The following is a 21955-nucleotide window of genomic DNA, read 5'->3' as shown; positions in this document are numbered from 1 at the left end:
TCAAGACAAGACAAATCAAGACGAGTGCACATTTACACACAGTTACATACACTGATGCGTGTAATTGGACACCACACAAGTTGGCCAACTTTAAATATAAGTGACCCCATTTGTTTACACAGTCGTGTCATAAAATTATCCTGCACACAGAACTAATAAATGTGGGGAGACGTTAACTCAAACTTTATTCATATGGGAGAAAAGCTCGGAAATAGATGCAGGTGTTTACAGTTCACTGCGCCTCCATACACTGAAACGAGTCAATATGTTAACTTGTGTATACTGCCCCTTTTCAATTTCATTAAAAACTCCTTCATTTATTCAGTCATTCATTATTTCATTTATTCCTATCTATATATTCTTTTAGATTTAAATCGACTGTATCTTTTTATTTGCTTATTTGTTTAAATTAAATATCGCCTATGAATTTAAAAAAACCTGAAGTAATTTTATATTTACATAGTGTAATAACCAGTCGGTGGTTATACACTTGTTCTTTGAGTTACTTTTTCACCAATAAGACAACTGAGACAGGCAGGAATAGTTTTCTGTTACATGGTTTATTCAAGTGCCTGAAGACTCGGGTCTCTTCTACCGTATCTATAACTATCTCTCTCTGTGGTAGTATCTATCTCCCTTAACTCTCTCAGTCTCTCTACTTTTATACATGAACTTAATTTACATTTTAGATTAACTTCTATTACTGACATGCGACATGCCATGCCTTAAGACCTTAAAATTTAATTGTGGATACAATTTGCATTAACGAATATGTAGATCACATATATGGAAATTAGCTCTCAATACTATTAATCGTTCACCGCATGCAAACTGTCATGCTTAGATCCATCTGGATATATTTATAATTGAACGAATATGTAAATGACATGTATTCAAATTTATGTTATCAGCACTAATTAACGGTTCACTACACATATCTCCCTTTTTTACCGAAAAAAAATTAAGGAACTTAATTTTTTTTTTAAAACCTATTTCACCGACACCTATTTATACTCTGTAATTCATAGAATGTTAAGCTATAATACAAAGTACTTGAACATCTTCTAATCAAAGTTAACCAAGATTTAACAATAATAAAACAATTTTAGCTTCACATAAGCATTAAAGGACTTTTTTAAACAAACTTCAGCTTTGCATAGACAGCCACACCCATTTAAATATAATTATAAGACTGCTTTACACATTTTACTCAAATCAAATCAAATCAATATTTAGTACACATTTAACAGCCTAAGAACTTATCTTTCACAAAGGGCATGCATTAAAAAAAAATCGGATGCAAATAAAGGAAAATACAACATACAATATTTAACAGAAAATTTTATGAAAATCAATCTTTGGACATTTACTAACTCATTGAAAAAAAAATTCCAGTGAAGTGGCTACCTCCATTTTTCTATACATTGATTAAAAGTTAAAAATAATTATTAAAAATTACTCATGGACAACTTATCTCATTGAAAAAAAAAATGCCTTAGTTTGCAATGAGGTGGGTACCTCCATTTCTCTGTACCTTTCAAGTTCAAGTTAAGTTTTTCAGTTCTTTCTAACGCATCAAGCAAGTCATCTGTTTTCTTCCCTTGTTTTTCATTTCTGTCTTTATCCTTGTAATAAGCAAGTATATTCAAATTCACCATATCATTGTCCCTTTCCTCAGTACGCAGCTCATACTTTTCCTTCACTTGTTCGTCATTTCCGTCATTGTCCTCATAGTGACTCTCTTTTTCATTTGCCTCGACCTTATCATTGTCCATTTCTTCAACACGCAGTTCATTATTTTCCTTCACTTTTTCATCATTTCCGTCATTGCCCTCAAAGTTACTCTCATTTTCATTCAGTTTAGCCATCTTATTAATGTCCATTTCTTCAACATGCAGTTCGTTCCTTTTCTTCACTTGTTCATCATTTCTGTCCTTGTCCTCATAAAAACACTCATTTTCATTCAGTGTGACCCTATCGATGTCCATTTTTTCAACAAGCAGTCCATTCTTTTCCTTCACTTGTTCATCATTTCCATCGTCTTCATAGTTTTCAACATCAGGGCATTGTAACATTTCGTCAATATTGAACTTCAACTTCTCAGCATCATTAGACTTCAACATTTCAGCATCACTGGACTTAAACAATTCAGCATCACTGGACGACAACCTGTCTTCATTAGGGAACTGCAACATTTTTGTATCTGGGGACTTACATACATCCGTATCACCACTGGTCATAAGGGCTTTCAAAATCTCAACTTCGGGAGATTTTGCTATGTCAGCAACACCACTGACCACATCGTCGTTGCCTCCATCGGGGAGCTGCAACCTCTCGGCACCAGGGAATTTCAGCATCTCATCTTCTGGAGACTTGTCAGCAACGCCGCTGACCACAACATCAATGTTCCCCTTTCTCATTTCTTTCCATGTTCCAGTTTCTTCATCACAGCTGTCATCATCCAGTGTGCTTCTCTGCCCCACTTGCATCTGAATGCTGTTTATCATAGTTTCCATAGTTAGTTTGTTTCCGTTGTCATACTCTGTTGTTTCTTTTTTCATTACTTCCCACAGATTTCTTAGGGAACTTGATAGTAAAAGTGCATCTCTTTTACTCGTTTCCTGCGTCTTCAGAACACTACTGATTCCACCCAGACAATCTAACAGCCTCCTGTAGATGTCTGGGTCTTCATACTGGTCCTCGTCTTCATACAGCATCTTAACTATTAACTGCCTTTCTGTCTCAGCTGCTTAAGGTGAAACCTGGGAGCTCGCCATTTGTAATAACCAGTCGGTGGTTATACACTTGTTCTAAGAGTTACATTTTCACCAATAAGACAACTGAGACAGGCAAGAATTGTTTTCTGTTACATGGTTAATTCAAGCGCCTGAAGACTCAGGTCTCTTCTACCGTATCTATAACTATCTCTCTCTGTGGTAGTATCTATCTCCCTTAACTCTCTCAGTCTCTCTACTTTTATACATGAACTTAATTTACATTTTAGATTAACTTCTATTACTGACATGCGACATGCCATGCCTTAAGACCTTAAAATTTAATTGTGGATACAATTTGCATTAACGAATATGTAGATCACATATATGGAAATTAGCTCTCAATACTATTAATAGTTCACCGCATGCAAACTGTCATGCTTAGATCCATCTGGATATATTTATAATTGAACGAATATGTAAAATAGGTGTTTACATACTTCATTATGGAATGTCAAAAGCGAAAAATCCCCACATGTTAGGAAATATAAATTCAAAGGAAGAAAGTTGACTACATCGCCTCAATTCAGAAACATCTTAAGTGGATAAACTACGAACACACAGAATAATTCAACTTAGTCACCTTCTACCTGGGTTCCAAATTTCAAAAGTTTTCAAAACGGGTAGAAAAACGATATAAAATTTAAATGTATCCTCGTAGAGCATTAATTCTGGGGTCTATGAATTTATACAACTTTTTGGTTGTAATTTTTACCCTTGGCTCCCAGGTTTTATTTTTAATAAATCTGACCTTACATGTACACTGTACACCTACATTTACTGCGTTAGAATAAATAAATTCAGGTTGTTTTGTAGAATAATAAAGAGGAGAGTATGAGATCTGTAGTGTATGATTCATAATCCACGAGCTTAATCCCAAACTTTTCCTGGTCTATTTTGAGAAATACTTATTTGCGGTCTCATGATCCCTTTTCATGAAGTTAAATATATGGCGAATGGCGGTCTGAAATGAAAAATGTAAATCCCACTCATCCATAAGAAACACAGCCTACTACAAAAAGTATGTACCTGTTTACTCGGTTTTAAAAAAAAAAATACATTGTGACGAGATATTGGATACCCCACTGCTACAGTAGACCTCCAGTATGCCAACTATTGATGTAGGTAACCCTATTTGTTTACAAAGTCGTGTCACTGTTCAGGTAACAATGATCTTGTAAGGAGAACTTAGGGCTGAAGTTGGAAATGTGGGGAGACTGTACCTCTACCAGGGTCACAGATTGATTTTTCACTAGACGTGCACAGATATATTTTAGGTAAACCATGGCAACATTTTCAGCTGATCAACGGGATTTAGGTATAGGATAAATTATCATCAGTCAATTGGCCTCTTGTATAGAGTAGGGGGCAGCAGTGGGGCTAATACAATTGTTGTTTATCATTGTGTTTCATGAAATGCTTTATTCATACATTGTACATGGGAAATGCTCATATAAAGATATTTTAACGTTTCACTAGACCTGCAAATACTGAAACAAGACAGTATACTTATTTGTGTACTGGGTCTTTTCAATTACTTTAAATAACTCATTCATTTATCCACTCATTCATTTCTTTCATTCATTTGATAATATGATCTATTTATAAACTCTTTCAATTCGATTTAAAACAATTTATATCGGTTGTATCTCTTTTGCTTGCTTGTTTATTTAAAAACGAAATAAATATCGCCTAAGATTTAATAGATGCGCAGCGTATGAACACCTTCAGGTAAGGTAAACACTGGATCAATACTCATATACTTGTTGACCTAGTTCATTATGGAATGTCGCAACAGAAAATTCCCCGCATAAAAATAGTTTTCGGAACTGTAGTCATAGTGACAACAAACAGACATTGAAAGATAGCTGCAAATGAATTTGGGATTTCCCGTAGATATTTAGAGCTAATAGGAAGGAAAATCTTTCCAGCAGTTTTCGTCATGGCTAACAGGAGAGGTAACAGGTAAGCTTATGAAACTATTTACTATGTACATGTCACAATCGCGACATTTATGGAAAGTTAGACACGTACCTGTTCAGGACGCAAACCCAGGTGGAATAATGTTCACCCTCGCAACAGCAATGTGCTTAAAAAGATGGTAAAGGTACTTCACCCTCCGTTGATTTTAAACGGTTAAAATGTGAAAAACAATAACCGCACCCGTTTATATTTTTTTAATTAACGCTGTCGCAAAAAACTACTGATGCACGAAACCTGTGCAGATCGCAAAAAAAGCTAATATGAGAGGACCTACTTAATACAAATAGGTTCAAAATGTGAAAAATAATCACCCGGCTTTTCTTCAGCCAGATCTTCAAATTACAAATCAGTGTCTTCTACAGAGGTAAGGGGCGGTTCTCATAAACCAATCGTACTATCTGAATCGATTAACTTCACGGGGATTTAACTAAAATGCATTCAGTGTAAGCGTCTTAATTGACTGACACGCCCACTGAATTCGAAGCTGGTAAGGGGTGATAACAACCGATAGTCAATTACCCCTTAGAACTCAAGGTGGCTTATGGGAACGCAGTCTCAAGTTTCAGAGGTCACTGGAAAGTTACCCCTAATTATCAGCAGGACTCCGTCGTTTCCAAGAACGAATGCGGTAAAGTGGTAGAAGAAGGCGAGTTTTCAGGGACCACCGTAATTATATAATTCGGTGAACCTCGGGATCTACGTAAACATTTGTGTTAATTAAGCTAGAGTTTGAGCAGAAACAAATTCGGGTATAAACGAAAAAAGCGCCATATTTTAATGTTTAGACTTTTCTATCGTACGTGAAAATTGACGAAATGTACTGACATTAATATTTACCCGGTAGATGACCTTTCTTAAACATTTTCCAAATTTTGAACAAAAAAGACTTAACCCTCAATCACCTTTCAGGGGCCTCGCAGGCCCGGACCCATGTATCTTTTGCTCTCTCTTCGTTCGCATGAGGTTTTGAGCCTGTTCCTTTCATGTAATCCTCAAGCAACTTATACCCCATCAATGGATAAATAATTAGTTTTGAAATAATTTACAACATATGTAGAAATTAACTTTTCCAAAAGTTAGTCCCATTTCCTGGAAACCGGGCCTCTGAGGCCCGGTCGCTTGATAATTTTACTTCCACATGGGATTAATAAGTCCATGTTACCTCAAATAGCTTTGCTATAAAATGTTTTACACAAGCAATATCATGTGTGCTATGACTATCAGTATGGTCAATGAAATCTGCCGGTGAAAGATTCAAGACCTGGAGAAATTATTATTTATGAGTATTCGGTCACCTTGGTCACCTGATATGCAGATATCAGTTTAAATCTATCATTATTACATACCTGATAGACTGCGCTACCTTTGCGAAACTTTCCATTTTGAGAAAAAAAAACGTTTTTCCGCATTTTCCATACACAGTGTATACTCATGCACCCAGGTGGAGGTAAAGTGAGCAAGGGACTGGTGTAACATGAAAATCTGACTCCCCCAGTCAGATTTTCATAATGAAAATCTGACTCCCCATGAAAATTTGACTCCCCCTCCACAAATGTTCATAAATCTTATTTTATTTGAGTATATGACTGTGATATTGTAGTATGTAAAATGGAGGATACTTTGGCACTTTTTTTAAGTTTGCAGGTGAATATTTTCATGAAAAAAATATGAAAATTAAAAATGTGCACTTAACCGCCCATTGTCTCCCCTTTGAAAAAGCTATTTATTTCATATTGGATGATCATTTCTACATCTTTCCTTTAAATTTACTTTATGAAGATTATATTGGAAATATTTGAAAGTTTGATGGTAAACTATTGGGTGAAAAAAAACTAAAAAAAAAACATGAAAAATAGAAAATTAAAAATGTGCATTTTATCACCCAATAACTCCCCTACGAAAAAGCTATTTATTTGATATTTGATGATCATTCTGACATCTTTTCTATTAGGATACTTTATGAAAAATATATTGGAAATATTTAAAAGTTTAATGATAAAATAGTGAAAGAATGAAAAATAAATCATGAAAATCTTCATTTTTATACCCATGAGATTTGGATTCCCATAAAGAAAAGGACCTATTTTATATTCAGTCACCATACCATTGTTTTCTACATAGTTTGCACAGAGATGTACATTTTGTTATTATTTGAAAGTTTGGTGGTGAAAATTTTGGTGAATATTTTTAAAACAATATTCATCTTACTACCTGTGGGTTTTGCACTTCCATGTCAAAACGCTACATTTTTAACTCAAGAAATTGGCCCCATCGCCTTTTTACTGAATTCTTCTTATATAGCATACCCAGTATTTTACCATTCAAACTTTCAAATATTTCCAATATATTCTTCATTAAGTATCCTTAAAGAAAAGATGTCAGAATGATCATCAAATATCAAATAGATAGCCTTTTCATAGGGGAGTCATTAGGTGTTAGAATACAAATCTTAAATTTTTCTTATTTTTCATGTGTGTTTTTTTTTATTATTTTTTTCACCCAATTTTTTAACCATCAAACTTTCAAGTACTTTCAATATATTCCTCATAAAGTATCCTCAAAGAAAAGATGTCAGAATGATCATCAAATATCAAATAAATAGCTTTTTCATAGGGGGGGGTCATTGGGTGTTAGAATATAAATCTTTAATTTTTCTTATTTTTTAATGTGTTTTTTTTATTATTATTTTTTTCACCCAATTTTTTAACCATTAAACTTTCAAGTACTTTCAATATAGTCCTCATAAAGTATACTCAAAGAAAAGATGTTGAAATGGTCATCAAATGTCAAATAAATAGCTTTTTCATAGGGGAGTCCTTGGGTGGTAAAATACAAATCTTTAATTTTTTTTATTTTTTCATGAAAATTTTCACCTGCAAACTAACAAAAAGTGCCAATGTGTCCTCCATTATGCATACTACAAGATCATAGTCATTTACTCAAATTAAATTAGATTTTTGAATGTTTTTTGGGGGGGAGTCAGATTTTCATGGTACACCGGGCCTCTGAGGCCCGGTTTCAGGGTTTACGTAGGGTTCCATTTCCTTGTGGATGAGGGTTAAACATCTAAATTCACAGACATGATTGTCATAGTGGTTATATTCTACGGGTAATTCAAGGGTAAGTCATTCCACGGAACCTTTTATAAAGTCTTTTTTAACTGGGTCAGTTTACATATAGACCTTTTATTTATGTTTACGTTCAATTTTAGATATCCTCCGTGTGAACGACGACCGAGACGAAACGTTGAAAATACTGAAGATATGGAAAAATTCTCAAGATACTTAGCAGAGATGCTACCTCAGGAGATGTTTTTTATGAAAACGTTTCACCGGGCAGTTAAAAACCTATTTGGGATTGATTTAGTTCGGGATGAAAAGGAAATCAAAGAGATGTGTAAAATTCTCAAGGATGCGATAATCAAATTCAGTGGTGGACATGATACATCTGAAAATGGCCTTCTTGCACTAATGGGGAAATATTTTGGTGACTTTTTCTTTACAAACATCGGGTGTTATAAACATTATCCTCATGAATATATTGAACAGATTGAATACAATGTACTTCAAAAGTTCTTTGGACATTTCTTTCCAGCGATGAAAGATGCGGCCAAAAGCATACATGTCAAGTTTCTGGGTAGCTTTTTTGACGGCCTTGGAATCCCATTTTTGTTTGACCGGGAGCATAAAGCCCACCTTGAAATATCAGATGCGGATGTCATGATAGTACTAACACCGCCATTTTTCCCCGCGGTCTCGTCTAGTAGAGAGCAAGTGTCAACACACGTGGCAGCGTTGATCGTGGATGGTCATGGATGTCATCCCGGTTATGTCAAACTGAAGATCCAAAGCGAAAATCATATGCTTCATCTGCCAGGCATTTTTGAGCATGATCATGGGGATATATGTCTGAGCAACAGAAGTATGAAATACTGCATCGAAAACCCGGCACCTGGGTTTGAAAAACTGAAAATACTTTGGAAAATGGTTAATGTAAGCTTTAATGGCCCTGCGGTGTCGTACAAATTGCCAATTTTTTCTGGTGTCAAACGCAATATTGTTCTGACAGGCGATATTGTTGGGTCATTTCCGTGGAATGAGTTTCCTCGCGAAGCACACGAGTGGCTTAGTCGCAAAAGATCGAGCGGTTGGCCTAGTACGGAGCAAGTTAGGACCGTGGAAGAATTTGGATGTCATGTTGTTCCAGTTGCCAATCCTGGTGATAGAGATAGTCCAACCGAATGGAGGATCTCTTTTGCTTCAGGTGAGCGTCATCTTGCCTTGTCCTTAAATCAAGGCCAGCGCCGTGTTTACCGCATCATAAAACTGATACATAAACAGAGGCTGGGGGACCTCGGCGTCCTTTCTACTTACCACCTTAAGACAACGTTATTCTGGTTATGTGAGCGCATCCCACAGGAAAGGTGGACAGAACAAGAGATGGGACAACGTTTTTACGATTTTCTCGACCTCTTGATTGATTTTCTCTCCAAAAAGTGCATTCCAAACTACTTCATACGGGAAAACAACATGATAGATTACATGGATGAACAATTAGTCAATGAAAATGTTGAAATTTTGTGCGAGATCCGCAAAAATCCAAAAGCAATCCTCGACGAAATCCAAGCAACATATGACCTCCGCTTTGATCTAGTGGAATACTTGTTGTCAAAAACTCCTTTCGGGGATGTTTTGAAGGAGCTTGAAACACAGCAGGTGTGCGCAGGATCACCAGAGGACAAAGGTGCAGGAGACTTGCTTAAAGTCATGAGAGAGATACTGACCGACTCGTCAGAAAATGACTCGGACAGTGTCTTGGGGGCAGTCGGGGGAGCAGTAGACGCCTTTTCACGGAAAGACCCGGACAGTCCCTTTAAACTAATGAAAGAAGTTGGAAAGGGGTTGTTGAAAATCGCCTTGAAAGATAAAGTCGAAGCAAAACCAAAAAGAACAATTCACTCAGCCTGCAATGATAAGCGTCGGACGGCAGCGAGAGGAAAGGTGGACAGTCCCCAAACAACAAACATTGCAGAAAACATAATACAAAGAAAGCATGTAATAGTGACTGACTCAATAGGACAGTACCTTGATGGCAACAGGATGGACAGATCCTACGTGAAAGTACTCAGAGATAAAACTATTGCAGACGCACATGACTATATAATCAAATCAAACCTGGGAAATCCAGAATCTTTGACTTTTATTGTGGGGACAATTAGCATTGATCACCTAAGTGTTGCAGACACTGTCGAAGAGTTGCACCAGCTGCGACAGACAGCAGAAGCGAAATATCCAGACTGTGAAATGTATTTCACAGGGATCCTGGATCGTCAGCATAATCAAAGTTTTAACGAGAGAGTAAAGCGGTACAATGACATTGTTGAAGCAGAACTCGGAGGCCATCAGAAAGCACATTTTATCGCAGTAAATGAGGTGTTAAGCTCCCCAGATTACTACAGGGAAGATGGATTTCACCTCAGTAGGAGGGGCACAAGCCTACTAGCACAATGTATAATGACTGCACGCACTACTGCTCCATAGATTTGACAAGAGATTCTTAGCAAATTAAAATAGGTTATGGTCGTTTTGACTGCTTTATCAACAACGATGTTTAATGGATGCACGCACTACTGCTCCACTGCGATCTACTACCGACCGTCCATAAGTTTTAAACCAGGATAGATTAAACAGAAGATCCTTAGCAAATTAAATAGATCATGATCGTTTTGACTGCTTTATCACCCTCATTGCATTGTATTGTATTGCATTGTATTGTATTGCATTGCATTGCATTGCATTGTATTATATTGCATTGCACTGCATTGCATTGCATTGCATTGCATTGCATTGCATTGAATTGTATTGTATTGTGCTTTGCTACACTGTAGTGAAGTTATTGTGTATTTATGCAGTAGCGGGTGCATGTTGTGCCTCATCACACCTACAACTTCCGTTACTTTGTTCTTGCCGAGTGAAATGAGTTGAATTACATATCACTTCTTTTCAAGACAGAATGAATGGCAGCAATTTTTAGTTTTTTTCTGGTTTAAATATCACATTAGTCCAATGTATTTAAAGATATAAACCCAGCGTCACTTGGTGTGTCAATTAACATATATTGGTACTTAACGTACCGTAAAAGAATTTTATCATTTCCAATGTGCTAGCAGTATATAGTGTCCTTTCAAACTAGACCACTATGAACCTTGGTAATTTGTATATAGACAATAGAAACGGTGCACCCCGTTTGTACTTATGTTCATATCATAAACTATATGCTTCCAAAGTAACGTGTTTTCAGTCACTGAACATGAATCAATTTATCAATTTATGTTCATATGGTGTATAAACATAGTTGACTAGATTGCAATGTTATGATATCTCACTGGGCTCACTTAAACACAGGTAATATTTATATCAGTTTTACGCATTTGTTGTACAGAAAACAAAGTTTTATTTATTAGGAAGAATAAATTCAAAGGCAGATAGTCGACTTCGTTGCCTCCATTCAGGTACATTTTAATCCCATAAATCCGCACACAAAAAAGAATCTAAACGCGATTAACCTTGTAATTGAGATCCAAACTTAAAAAGCTTTAAAAAGTTTAGAAAAAACACGATATAAACTTATGAAGATATCTTTGGGGAGCCTTATTTAGGGTTTGAATTGATACAATTCTTTCATTCTTATCATAATCTTGGCTCCCAGGCTATTTCTAATAAATTTGACCTTATTTCTCAATGTAAACCCTTTGCCCGATCTTCTCCATTCCTACCACTGTCTGGTTCTCATCTACCGCAATGGGATCTCTTCTCGGGTACAGACATGCCGTTTGGGTGTGTTGGGGGAGGGGGTTCCGAAAACAGTGAACAATATACATTGTAGTCCTATATTAAAACCGCATCAGTATGAATAAATAGAGCTTGTTCTGCAGAGTAATAAAAAAAGGATAGTATGAGATTTTCATAAACGAGATAATCCAAAACTTTTCCTGGTTTATTTTGTGAAAAATATCTACAATCTTGTGTTCTATTTTCATGAATTTGATTGTATGAAAATGAAACGAAGTGGATGGCGGCCTGAAATGAATGACATGAATACCACTCGTCCATAAAAAGAACATCCTACTACAAAAATGTATGTGCTTATTAAGTGCGACCACACTCGGTTTAAAAAATAAAATGCACTGTGGCGAGATATTGGATACCCCACAGCTAGACCTCAAGTAGGCCAACTATTGATGTAGGAAACGCAATTTGTTTACAAACTCGTGTCATAATAATGCTCTTGTAAGCAGAACTTAGGGCTGCAGCTGGAAATGTGGGGATACTGTACCCCTACCTGGGTCACATATTTTTATTTGATTTTTCACCAGATATTCACAGATGTACCTTTAGGTAACTCATGGCAACTTTTTCTGCAGTCCAACGAGATTTTGGCATTAAATATATTATCATCACTCAATTGGCTTCGTGTATATAGTGGGAGAGCGGTGAGGGCGAATACAGTTGTTGTGTTTATTTTCATATTGTTAAGTTTCGTGAAATGCAACCTTTATTCATACCTGGTAAATGCTCAGAAATAGATAATGGTGTTAACGTTTCACTGTGCCTCCAAATACTGACACTAGTCAGTATGCTTGCTTTAATGTACTGAACCTTTTCAGTTTCTTTGAAAACCCTTTCATCCATTTGATTTTATATTCGTATCTATAAACTCTTTCAGCTCGATGTAAAACAATTAAAATCGGTTGTATCCATTTTGCTTGATCGTATGTTTAAAAACGAATTAAATATCGCCTTAGGTTTCATTTCAGCACCTACAGGTAAGACAAACACTGGATCAATAATCACATGCCTGTTGACGTACTTCATTATTGAATTTCGCAAGAGAAAAATCCCCGCATAAAAAGGCATGTTTTGAAACTGTGGTCATAACGACAATAAACAGACAAGTGAAAGACAGCTGCAGTAATTTAGGGTCTTTTCCACGGATATTTGGGGCCTATATACGAAATCGAAGTGAATCTCTCTCTCCGTATATAAGTGTTTTCTGACAGTAATCACCATGGATAAAAGAGAAGACAAAAGGTAAGGTTGCTTTATGAAACTGTTCCTTCCGCCATGTTACATATATATGGCACAGGACCAGTCCCAACCCAGACATAGTCTAAACCCACTAATCCCAATTGGCATAATGCACCAATTGTTTATAGCAGCACAACTTCATATAATAACTAATTTACAGGTAAGAAGACGGTTACCAGTAGTTTGGAGTTTCACCTGTTAGTAAGGCCCGAGTGTTTAAGTCGTGCCATAACAAAATAGGAATGTAAGCAAAACTCAAGTAAAGGTTATAATTTGAAATGCAGGGATATATTTAGAGATCGCAGTCAGGGTGAATGTTGTGTTTAATGATCTCTGTGCTGCGTTTAGTGTTGACTGGAAATACTTAGAAATAGAATGTAAAGCTGGCGTTTATTAATTTAATAGAATGAATACCTATGCGTGAACGCCTATAGAAAAGGTAAACAATGCAGTAAAAAAGACCAAAATGAATTAAGCGTTCGATTGTATAAATACACTTGAGCACCTGTAGAAAAGACAAACAATTAAGCCGGGTACTCACAAATTTTAATATGAAAAGAATCTTTTGTAATCGTATTCATGGAGACAATAAACAGACGCTGAAATATTACTGCGGATATTTATTTATATTGTTAAAGCGTAGGGGGTCTTTTTCATACTTATAGATATCTATACATATGCTTCGCAGTAAAATCGTCCACCAAATTTAAGGATTTTTGACAGTTATCATCATGGATAAAAGTGGATGCCAAAGGTGAGCTTGCCTCATCAAATAGTTTACAACATCACGATACATGGTATGCACCCGTTGGACAATGTCTATGTTTTGCGAGCTCTTTTTTGTGGTGGCTGATTCTCGCTATCTAAGATCTCAGTTTCCTGAGATTGTCCCTGCTTCAGTTCTTTCGATTGTATTTTTCAGGTTTCAAAGATTTTTTTTAAAAAGATTATTAATTTCAGTATTACCCAATCATTGCATAACCATGCAAGACCCAAAAATTACACAGCAATTAAATTAAAGACATAATAACTCTTCGTTTTGGCCAAAAATTGGATTTTCCTGGCGTAAACGGCAATTTTCCCGTACTTACCAATGGTCAACGACCCCATTCCTGCATTCAAAGTTAGTCCAGGGTTTTTTTTCTTTAACGCTTGGTTTTTTGTTAAAATCACTCAAGAGATTTTAACTGACGGAGCCCTCCCTCTGACATGATAGTCATGCGATATCGAGCGATAGTTTCTGGCGACCTACTTAAAACCGCGGGAAAAGCAGACAACAACAACACTATATAACAATATTATAAGATTCATAAGATATATTCGTCTTATTGCTCAAAATGCATTTATATCTACAATTTGTGCAATTCTGGGCTTTTCGTTATCCGACGCACTGTACACAAACTCGCAACTTACGTCTGAGGGTTTCCCGCCATTTTATTTTGGTCTCGAATGAACGCGAGAATCCGCGTGACACCTAAACGTCATTGGCAACGGATGCACTTGTCGACCGTGAAGAAAGGCATCGAAAGCCCAAGTGACAAGCACAGATTTTAGTTTTACTACAATAACAGTCGTTTTAGTGGGAAAATACATTAGAATATATTTCCAGGCGTTGTTTACAATGTATTTCTTGCGGAATTTTGAATCTCAAAGGAAGAGTTATTATTGCTTTAATCTTGACCAACAGTTCTCTGTAGAGCTGCGTTTTGCAACCGAACGCATTTTGCAACCAGTTGCAACATGCAGCCCTACCCGCACGCAAATGCAGTAGTATCGAGGTAGCAAAGAAGCATAAGTGCAGTTGTGGTGTGGAGCATATTTACAGTAGAAATGCAGCCTACTGCAATTCTACTTCAAAAAGTACATAGACTTGTACAGAGAGGAGCATTAATGCAGTAGATTAGCAGCATGATAGAAACATGTCTCAAATATGCTAATTAACTTCCAAATCCATTCCGGAGAGGTAGGGAAAGCATTATGCTTATGCTGCACTGCACTGGCGCCCATCGAATACTTCTAAGATACTCCACAGAGGTAGACTTGGAGTACATAAGAAAAATACAATGCTTGCGTTCTGCTCTGCGGAGGTAGATTTGGAGTATATCAGAAAAAAAGAAATGCTCGCGAAGCAGATTTGAGGCATACTTGCAGTGTGATTGCAATAGTCTACTGCGCTGCAGTATCTACTGCGTTTTCATGCGGGTACACCCGTCCGTTTTCTAGGGTGAATGTTCCCTGGAATTGAAAGACACAATTTACAAAGCAATTTTTAATATTCTGATCCAGCTTGGTCAGCACTTCAATTTTTTCTTTTCATTTTTAATTTTAGATTTCAATCAAGTGATCGACTACCTAGACGAAGTGTTGAAAATATGGAAAACTTCTCAAAGTACTTAGCAGAGATGTTTCCCCAGGAAAAAGTGACAATGAAACGCAATCACCAGCAGACTGAAAGACTATTAGAGGATGATTCAGATCCTACCAGAAATAAATTGTCGGAGTTGTTTGAACTATTCAGAAATACAAATATTTATACAGATTACCTCAAGGGAATTCCAATGATGAACGGAATGCTTGCAGTCGTTGAAAACTTTGGAACAGCGAGTGCTGACTTCAACCAGACAAATGCTACATCTTATAAATGTATGCCTTATAAGTATGTTGAGCAGAGGCTCGAATATTTTTTTCCAGTTTTCGCCCAGGATATCAATCCAGAGATGATAGATATGTCCAGTTATTTGAAAGTGAAGGTCCTGGGTAGTACCGTCGACGGTCTTGCAGTCCCTTTTGCGCTTCACAGGGAGGATAAATCACACAACATTCCAATGGATCTGGATGTCATGGTGGTCCTATCACCTCCATATTTCCCAACAGTCACATCTCGCAGAGATTCAGAGACAACAACACAGGGACCATTGTGGTTGAAGATCCTATCACCTCCATATTATCCGACAGTCACGTCTCGTAGGGAAGCGGAGACAACAACAAAGGGATCGTTTGTCGTAGATGGCCGGGGCTGCCATCCCGGTTATGTCAAACTTAAGGTCCAAGGCCAACACTGGTTGTTTGAAGAGCCGGATGTTTTGGAACGTGATCGTGGGGGTATATACCTAAGCAACAGATGTGTTCTAGTTTACACCCAAAAGGCGAATTCAAGTCCTGGGTTACTGAAGAAAATATTCGAAAAGTTAAGAACGCGCACCCATCCTCATGGCCCAGCTATGACCTACGAGATACCGTTCAGTTTTTATGCTCAAGACGATCTTGTGATGTCAGGCGATATTGTTGCGTCATTTCCATTAAATGAGTTTCCACGTGAAGCACATGAGTGGTTGAGTCGCAAGAGAGAGAGCGGTTGGCCTAATATGGAGCAAATCAGAGCCGTGAAAGAACTTGGATGCCATCTTGTTCCAGTTGCCAATCCTGGAAATCGAGATAGTCGAATCGAATGGAGGATCTCTTTTGTTTTGGCAGAGCGTCATCTTGCCATGTCCTTAAATCAAGTCCAACGCCATGTTTACCGTATCATAAAACTGATACACAAACACCGATTGGGGGAATCCTGCATGCTTTCTTCCTACCACCTGAAGACAACGCTGTTCTGGTTGTGTGAGCATATTCCACAGGATAGGTGGACAAACGAGGAGATGGGGCAACGTTTCTACGACTTCTATGATCTGTTGCTTGATTTTCTCCACAGGAAGTGCATCCCAAACTACTTCATACCGGAAAACAACATGATTGACTATCTGGATGTAGAATCTGTTAGCGCAATGGCTAACATTTTACACACCGTCCTTATTAATCCAAAAGCAACTCTTATGGAAATCCAAGCAAAGTATAACATTCATTTTTGTCTAATGGATCCCGCGTTTTTAAAACGGCTTCTTCAAAGTTTCTTCAGAATGGGTCGAGAGTTGATAGTCGACTCATCAGAAAATGACTTGGACAGTATCATGAGGATATTCGGGGGAGCAGTAGACGCTTTGTCAAAGAATGACTCGGACAACCTCTTGAGAAAAGAAGACGAAGACTCGGACGGTGTCATGGGGGCAGTCGGGGGAGAAGTAGACGCTTTTTCAAAGAATGACTCGGACAACCCCCTAAAAAAAGAAAAGGAAGAAGAAGAGTGTTTAGCAGAACTTCACATGAAAAAGGTATTTAGGGTTGCACGTGATTTTTTTGGTAGTTCAGCATTTGAAGAGGATATCACTGAAGAAATGGCTAATCTTGGGACGAATACTTTACTCGAATATGTTAAGCCAGTGGTCTTTGAATTTATAGCCTCAACAGAGGATCAGTCGTTGGTGGAGTTGCTTGAGAAAACCACTAGCATGGTGAAGGAATGTTTCTCACAATTAAAACAAACACCAGCAAAGGAACATGCCGGCAGTCAGAAAGCAGCGTCAAAAGAAATATTGTACCTAAGAAATCAGGAATGTGATGGCCAGCATAATGCAAAAGGAGAATTAGTTGATGAGGACCAGTTCGCATCATTTGGTAATAAAAAGAACTGGGACTTAGAGTTATTCGAGAAACTTTTTGACCAGTTAGACTTAGAATTGAAACAAAGACGAGCAGGGAAACATGTCGACGATCAGAAGGCAGGGTCAAGAGAAATGCTGTACCTAAAAAACGACGACTCTGATGACCAGGGTAATGCAAAAAGAGAATCAGTTGACTTCTCAGAAAAAGACCAGATCGCACCGTCTGGTAATGAAAAGGAGTTTGGTGGAAAACTTGCTGGCCAGTTAAAAGAATTGGACTTAGACTAAAAACAAAAACCAATAGGGGTTCAGGGTGACCATCAGAAACAGACATTATTATCAGTTCGATTAAATCTACACAGGACGAATCTGACGATGATGACGATGAACCATCTACAGGAATTGTTGCACTTTATAAACGATAATGACTGCCGACTAGAACGGCAACTTCCCATATAAACTATGAACAGACATGTCCTTACTTTAATTTTATTAGCTTTTATTTACTTTTATTTTCATTATTATTATTTGTCATTAATTCAGAGTGGGAATGGTCTCTAACTGAGCATGTTTTTAGACCAGAGCATTTTAAATTGAATTGTCTTGGGACTATTTAGAGCAGGAAGCTACGAGTCACAGATTATATTGATACCGCTTGTGGTGAAAAGAACATACTGGAGTGGAGAGAGGACCACTAGTGACTTGTGATGAAGGCGGGCTGAGGATCAGTCGCACGTGGACTTTCTTAAAGCAATAATAACTCTTCGTTTTGGCCAAAAAATTAATTTTCCTGGAGTAAACAACAATTTCCCCATACTTACCAATGATTAATGAATCCATTTTTACATTCAAAGTTAGTCCTTGGTTTTTTTTCTAAAAAGTTTGGTTTTTTGTTAAAATCTCTTAAGAGATTTTAACAGAGTATAGACATCAATGGAGGTCACGTGGTCTAAAGTTCAAATATCAGAATAAAAGCTATAACTGCTGTTTTGTGGCAAAACAGAATATATTATATTTCTATGAGTTATTCACAAGGTTTTTATTGTGAAATATAGGTCTCATACGAAGAGTTATTATCCCTTTAAGAAATTCATAAGCCTGATGAAGGGATGTTTCTTACCATCGAAACAAACACCAGTCGACGGTCAGAAAGCAGCATCAAGAGAAATATTGTACATTTTTATTATAAACACATATGTTTGTGCATGTTTGTATATATACATGTATAAGAGGAAACATTACAGGTGGTGGGACATCATTTTCTTATATTTTTATGCAGTTTATAATATATTGTATTAAAATCAGTTAACTAAGGCTGTTCTCACAACTTTTAGATCGATCTATCACCGCGGGGAGTCTCACCAGATTACTGTCAGATAATCCGCCTTAAGTGTCCGTCCCCGCCTACTACAAGCTATAAAGGGTAATTAACTTTCGTGTCCGCCCGGCTGACAGCTATTTAGCGTGAACCCCCAGGGAGTTAGGTCGATCTAAAGTAGGTCGATCTAATCTATGGAAATGGGGTGTAAGGGTTTTTGGTCTATCAAAATAATACATGGTTTGATTTTATCTTCAGAGAGATGCAAGTTAAGTTAACAGAAGGCATTATATTCCTTAATGAAATGTGCCATACGTAGTATGACAGGAAATAAATCATAACAGAACACTTCAGGGATAATTATTATACGAGATTTATACCACAAGAAAGTACTTCAACAAGTAAGATTTCACAATATGTTCGATCTACCTTTAAAATTGTCCTCCTGTGTAATATGATATTTACCATGGTCATTTCTTTGTTCAGTGTTTAAGATTTCGATAATTATATAATATGGAAACTAATCAATTGGCAGTAACTAAGTAAAGAGAATAATAGGATTAACACATTTCATAACTGTACGTATTATAATAGTTATTTTCATACATATGGTTTCCCTGTATGAAAATAGACAGAGAACAGCCAGTTTATATTGAAGCATTGTTTGACCAATATAATGCTTTATTTTAAATTGAATATAGTTGAGTGTGGTGAATAAATTTGAATTAAAACATGATCCTACTGTTTTTAGTTCTTTCTATTAGATAACATGCGCATGCATTATAAATTATAAAAACTTTTGCTTTACTAGTTTAAATTATATTGGTACAATGTATTTTAAAGGAACACAGTGTGTCATTAATTATTTAATTTGTAATTATTATTATTATTATTATTATTATTATTATTATTATAAAGCACAGGAATCTTCAATGCTTCTAAAGACGTATGAATTTGTATCAGACAAAGTCCAAGATTTCAGTTAGACTTCAGTGAGGTACAGCTGTACTTATTCTCAATGTTTGATTACGGGGTCATATCCAGCAAGAAATACAAATAAATCTCATAATGACTCACACAGACAACAACAACAACAAACCTTCCCAAGCGTACGCTATCGTCACCTGCTCTGCGTGCCGGAATAAATTTAGTAGAAGACACAATCGTTCTCATTACGCAAATGACACCATAATGTCATGATTAAAGGCAAAGTGAGCCAACTGTTTCATCAAAATGCAAAGAGTTTTATGTAATAAGATTATATTAGATTTATGTTATTTTCAAAACTTCGCTAGTTTAAGTACAGTTCCAGGTTGACCTTCTATTCAATCAAAATATTGCAATTCAAAATCTTGCGCGTAAATGCGTAATGGCTACAGCCAATTATATAACATTTTGATTAAATAATTAACTTCTAACCAAACACTGAGAACGATCGAGCACAGTCTTTCTGATATCTCTAAAGGAAATATCGACATCGAATTCTTAATTTGATGCATTTCATCATTTGAAAATTTCTGCATTGGTAATGATAAGTATATGTAATTGTGGAGGATATTTAGATATAAAGTTTTGATTTTGGGACATTTTTCAAACGTAGTATACGTAGTAAATAGTCCCTGGTACAGGAACTCTGCGGTTCAGGGTGCGACGATTTGATTAACAGCGCGTCATATGAATATGTCTGTATTTCCGCTTGCTTCGGATCCGGGTTTAGTCGGCTATTTAAGCTGGCACATTAGTTCATTTCCCTATCCAGTTTGTAAACAAGAACCTGCTCAATACAGTAATTACAATGGAAGGCAAGTTGCTGTTAGCTGTAATTATTGCGCTGTTGCTGGTGAGTAGAAAACGGGGTCTGATGTTGATAATGCCTTTGTTGTCGCAACCAACGCCTATATAGCTAATGTAAAGTACGCAACTTAATTCGTTTAGCTTTTAAAAACCAGTAAAATATCTCAGTTATCTTACATCGTACATATAGTGTGCAATTAAATAGAAATGCTTCGCTGTATTTGATATATCCATTTTAGTGAGTGACATCCAAAACATATTTTCAATAGTGCTGTTTATAATCAGCATTCACATGTCATATTCCAGGGCACAGTGTTTTGTGGACCAGCAGGTGGAGGAAGACCTGGGCCAGCTGGTGGGGGCTATTGTCAAATAACACCACCTGGATCCCCACTGCCTTGTGAAGCCAAAATTGTAAGTGTCCCTAAATTCGCTAGAGCATTAAAATCAAATTGAAAAATATTTTAATTCTGGAATTTTCTAAACTTTTCTGTTAACTATCACGGAATATCCAAAACCGATGAATCAATAAGTAGTCACCATAAAGTTATTAAATACGAGGGAAAATCAAATGTGAGTTTCAGAGCCTTCTTTTGGACGTTTATAGAAGTTCCTGTTTATATACAGACACTGAAAGTGTCTGCTAATATTCTGATCACTATGTTGTCGCCATCATTGCCCAAAACATGTTGTTCACCCCGTTAATGTCAAATGACATATTTGTTTAAATTCCACTTTAATGATTGGCTAATTTTGGTACAATGCAGTTTTTTTTTTAACAATGACCTGTTTCTGTCTGTCAGTGGCACCATTTATTTTTGCCCACCTCTTTATTGCCAAACCATGTTTTTGTTTCACTTTTTTTCGCTGAGTGACTTGTACCCCCCTGTATGTTGATAAAACAGGAGTCAGGAGTATGTGAAAATCAGCATAATCAGATATTTTTTTTATAAAGTTATTGATTTTTTTCTTTTTATTGTCTGCATATATGCTTTTTTAGCCTTGCTGAATTCAGGGAGGGTGGAGGACTGAGATCGTCAAACCCCGTGACGGATATGGCACTCACTGCTAGAGAGATAGTAAGTTGTCCAAATTGACATTAGCCTGGGGAAGACATGATTTGAAGTTTTTGACTGAACATTTTCAAAATAATTTATATCCTCATTATATATTTGAATACATAAAAGTTTTCTAGCGTATAACATATCCTGACTTTATATCAGACCATAGTCTGATAATTAACCATACAGTGGCGAATTTAGGGGGGTGTCAGTTGGATCCTGACCGTCGCCCCCCCCCCCCTTCGATTTCTAAAAAAAAAAACACACTAGCTGTATCACAGTTCTAAACTTTGCCAAATGGCACCGTTTCCCCTCTAAAAGACCAAAAATTTTAGGCCCTTTCACCGGGCCCCAAACCCCACGCCAAGAGGGGGAGGGTCGTCTTCGCATCTGCAGAACCCCCCCCCCCTCCTCTCTCTCTTCAAATAACCCTGTCTCTGCTCGTCATATC

The 21955-nt window shown here is 36.9% G+C and overlaps 3 protein-coding genes across 21 annotated transcripts in view; all 3 read left to right on the top strand.

The window, feature by feature from the left end:
- Nucleotides 1-4614: 4614 nt before the first annotated feature.
- Nucleotides 4615-11261, top strand: LOC112042725 (uncharacterized). Its single transcript, XM_087017904.1, has 2 exons — nt 4615-4739; nt 7969-11261. The coding sequence occupies exons 1-2, from the start codon at nt 4717-4719 to the stop codon at nt 10295-10297; spliced, it is 2352 nt and encodes a 783-aa protein (XP_086874030.1). The 5' UTR covers nt 4615-4716; the 3' UTR covers nt 10298-11261.
- Nucleotides 11262-12707: 1446 nt separating this feature from the next.
- On the top strand, nt 12708-19376 carry LOC106165177 (uncharacterized). Its single transcript, XM_013543282.2, has 2 exons — nt 12708-12847; nt 15174-19376. Exons 1-2 carry the CDS (start codon nt 12825-12827, stop codon nt 17617-17619), a joined length of 2469 nt encoding a protein of 822 aa, XP_013398736.2. The 5' UTR covers nt 12708-12824; the 3' UTR covers nt 17620-19376.
- Nucleotides 19377-20366: 990 nt separating this feature from the next.
- The window catches only part of LOC106157494 (uncharacterized), a 36156-nt gene continuing 34567 nt past the window's right edge, over nt 20367-21955 (top strand). For 11 of the 19 annotated variants that reach the window (XR_015335400.1, XM_087016899.1, XM_087016898.1 and 8 more), the window contains exons 1-3: nt 20367-20489; nt 20750-20857; nt 21444-21522. Coding sequence is in view for 5 of the 19 variants with exons in the window: in XM_087016913.1 (XP_086873039.1) it covers nt 20445-20489; nt 20750-20857 (153 nt within the window). In the remaining 14 variants the exon portion in view is untranslated. The remainder of the gene's footprint in view (nt 20490-20749; nt 20858-21443; nt 21523-21955) is intronic. The other 8 variants (XM_087016903.1, XM_087016900.1, XM_087016897.1 and 5 more) reach the window with 1 other exon arrangement.

The sequence above is a fragment of the Lingula anatina genome, chromosome 7 (assembly GCF_051362555.1).
Source record: "Lingula anatina isolate TDL-2025a chromosome 7, LinAna3.0, whole genome shotgun sequence".
NCBI classification, from domain to species: Eukaryota; Metazoa; Brachiopoda; class Lingulata; order Lingulida; family Lingulidae; genus Lingula; species Lingula anatina.
This window is presented reverse-complemented; position numbering and strand designations above follow the sequence as displayed.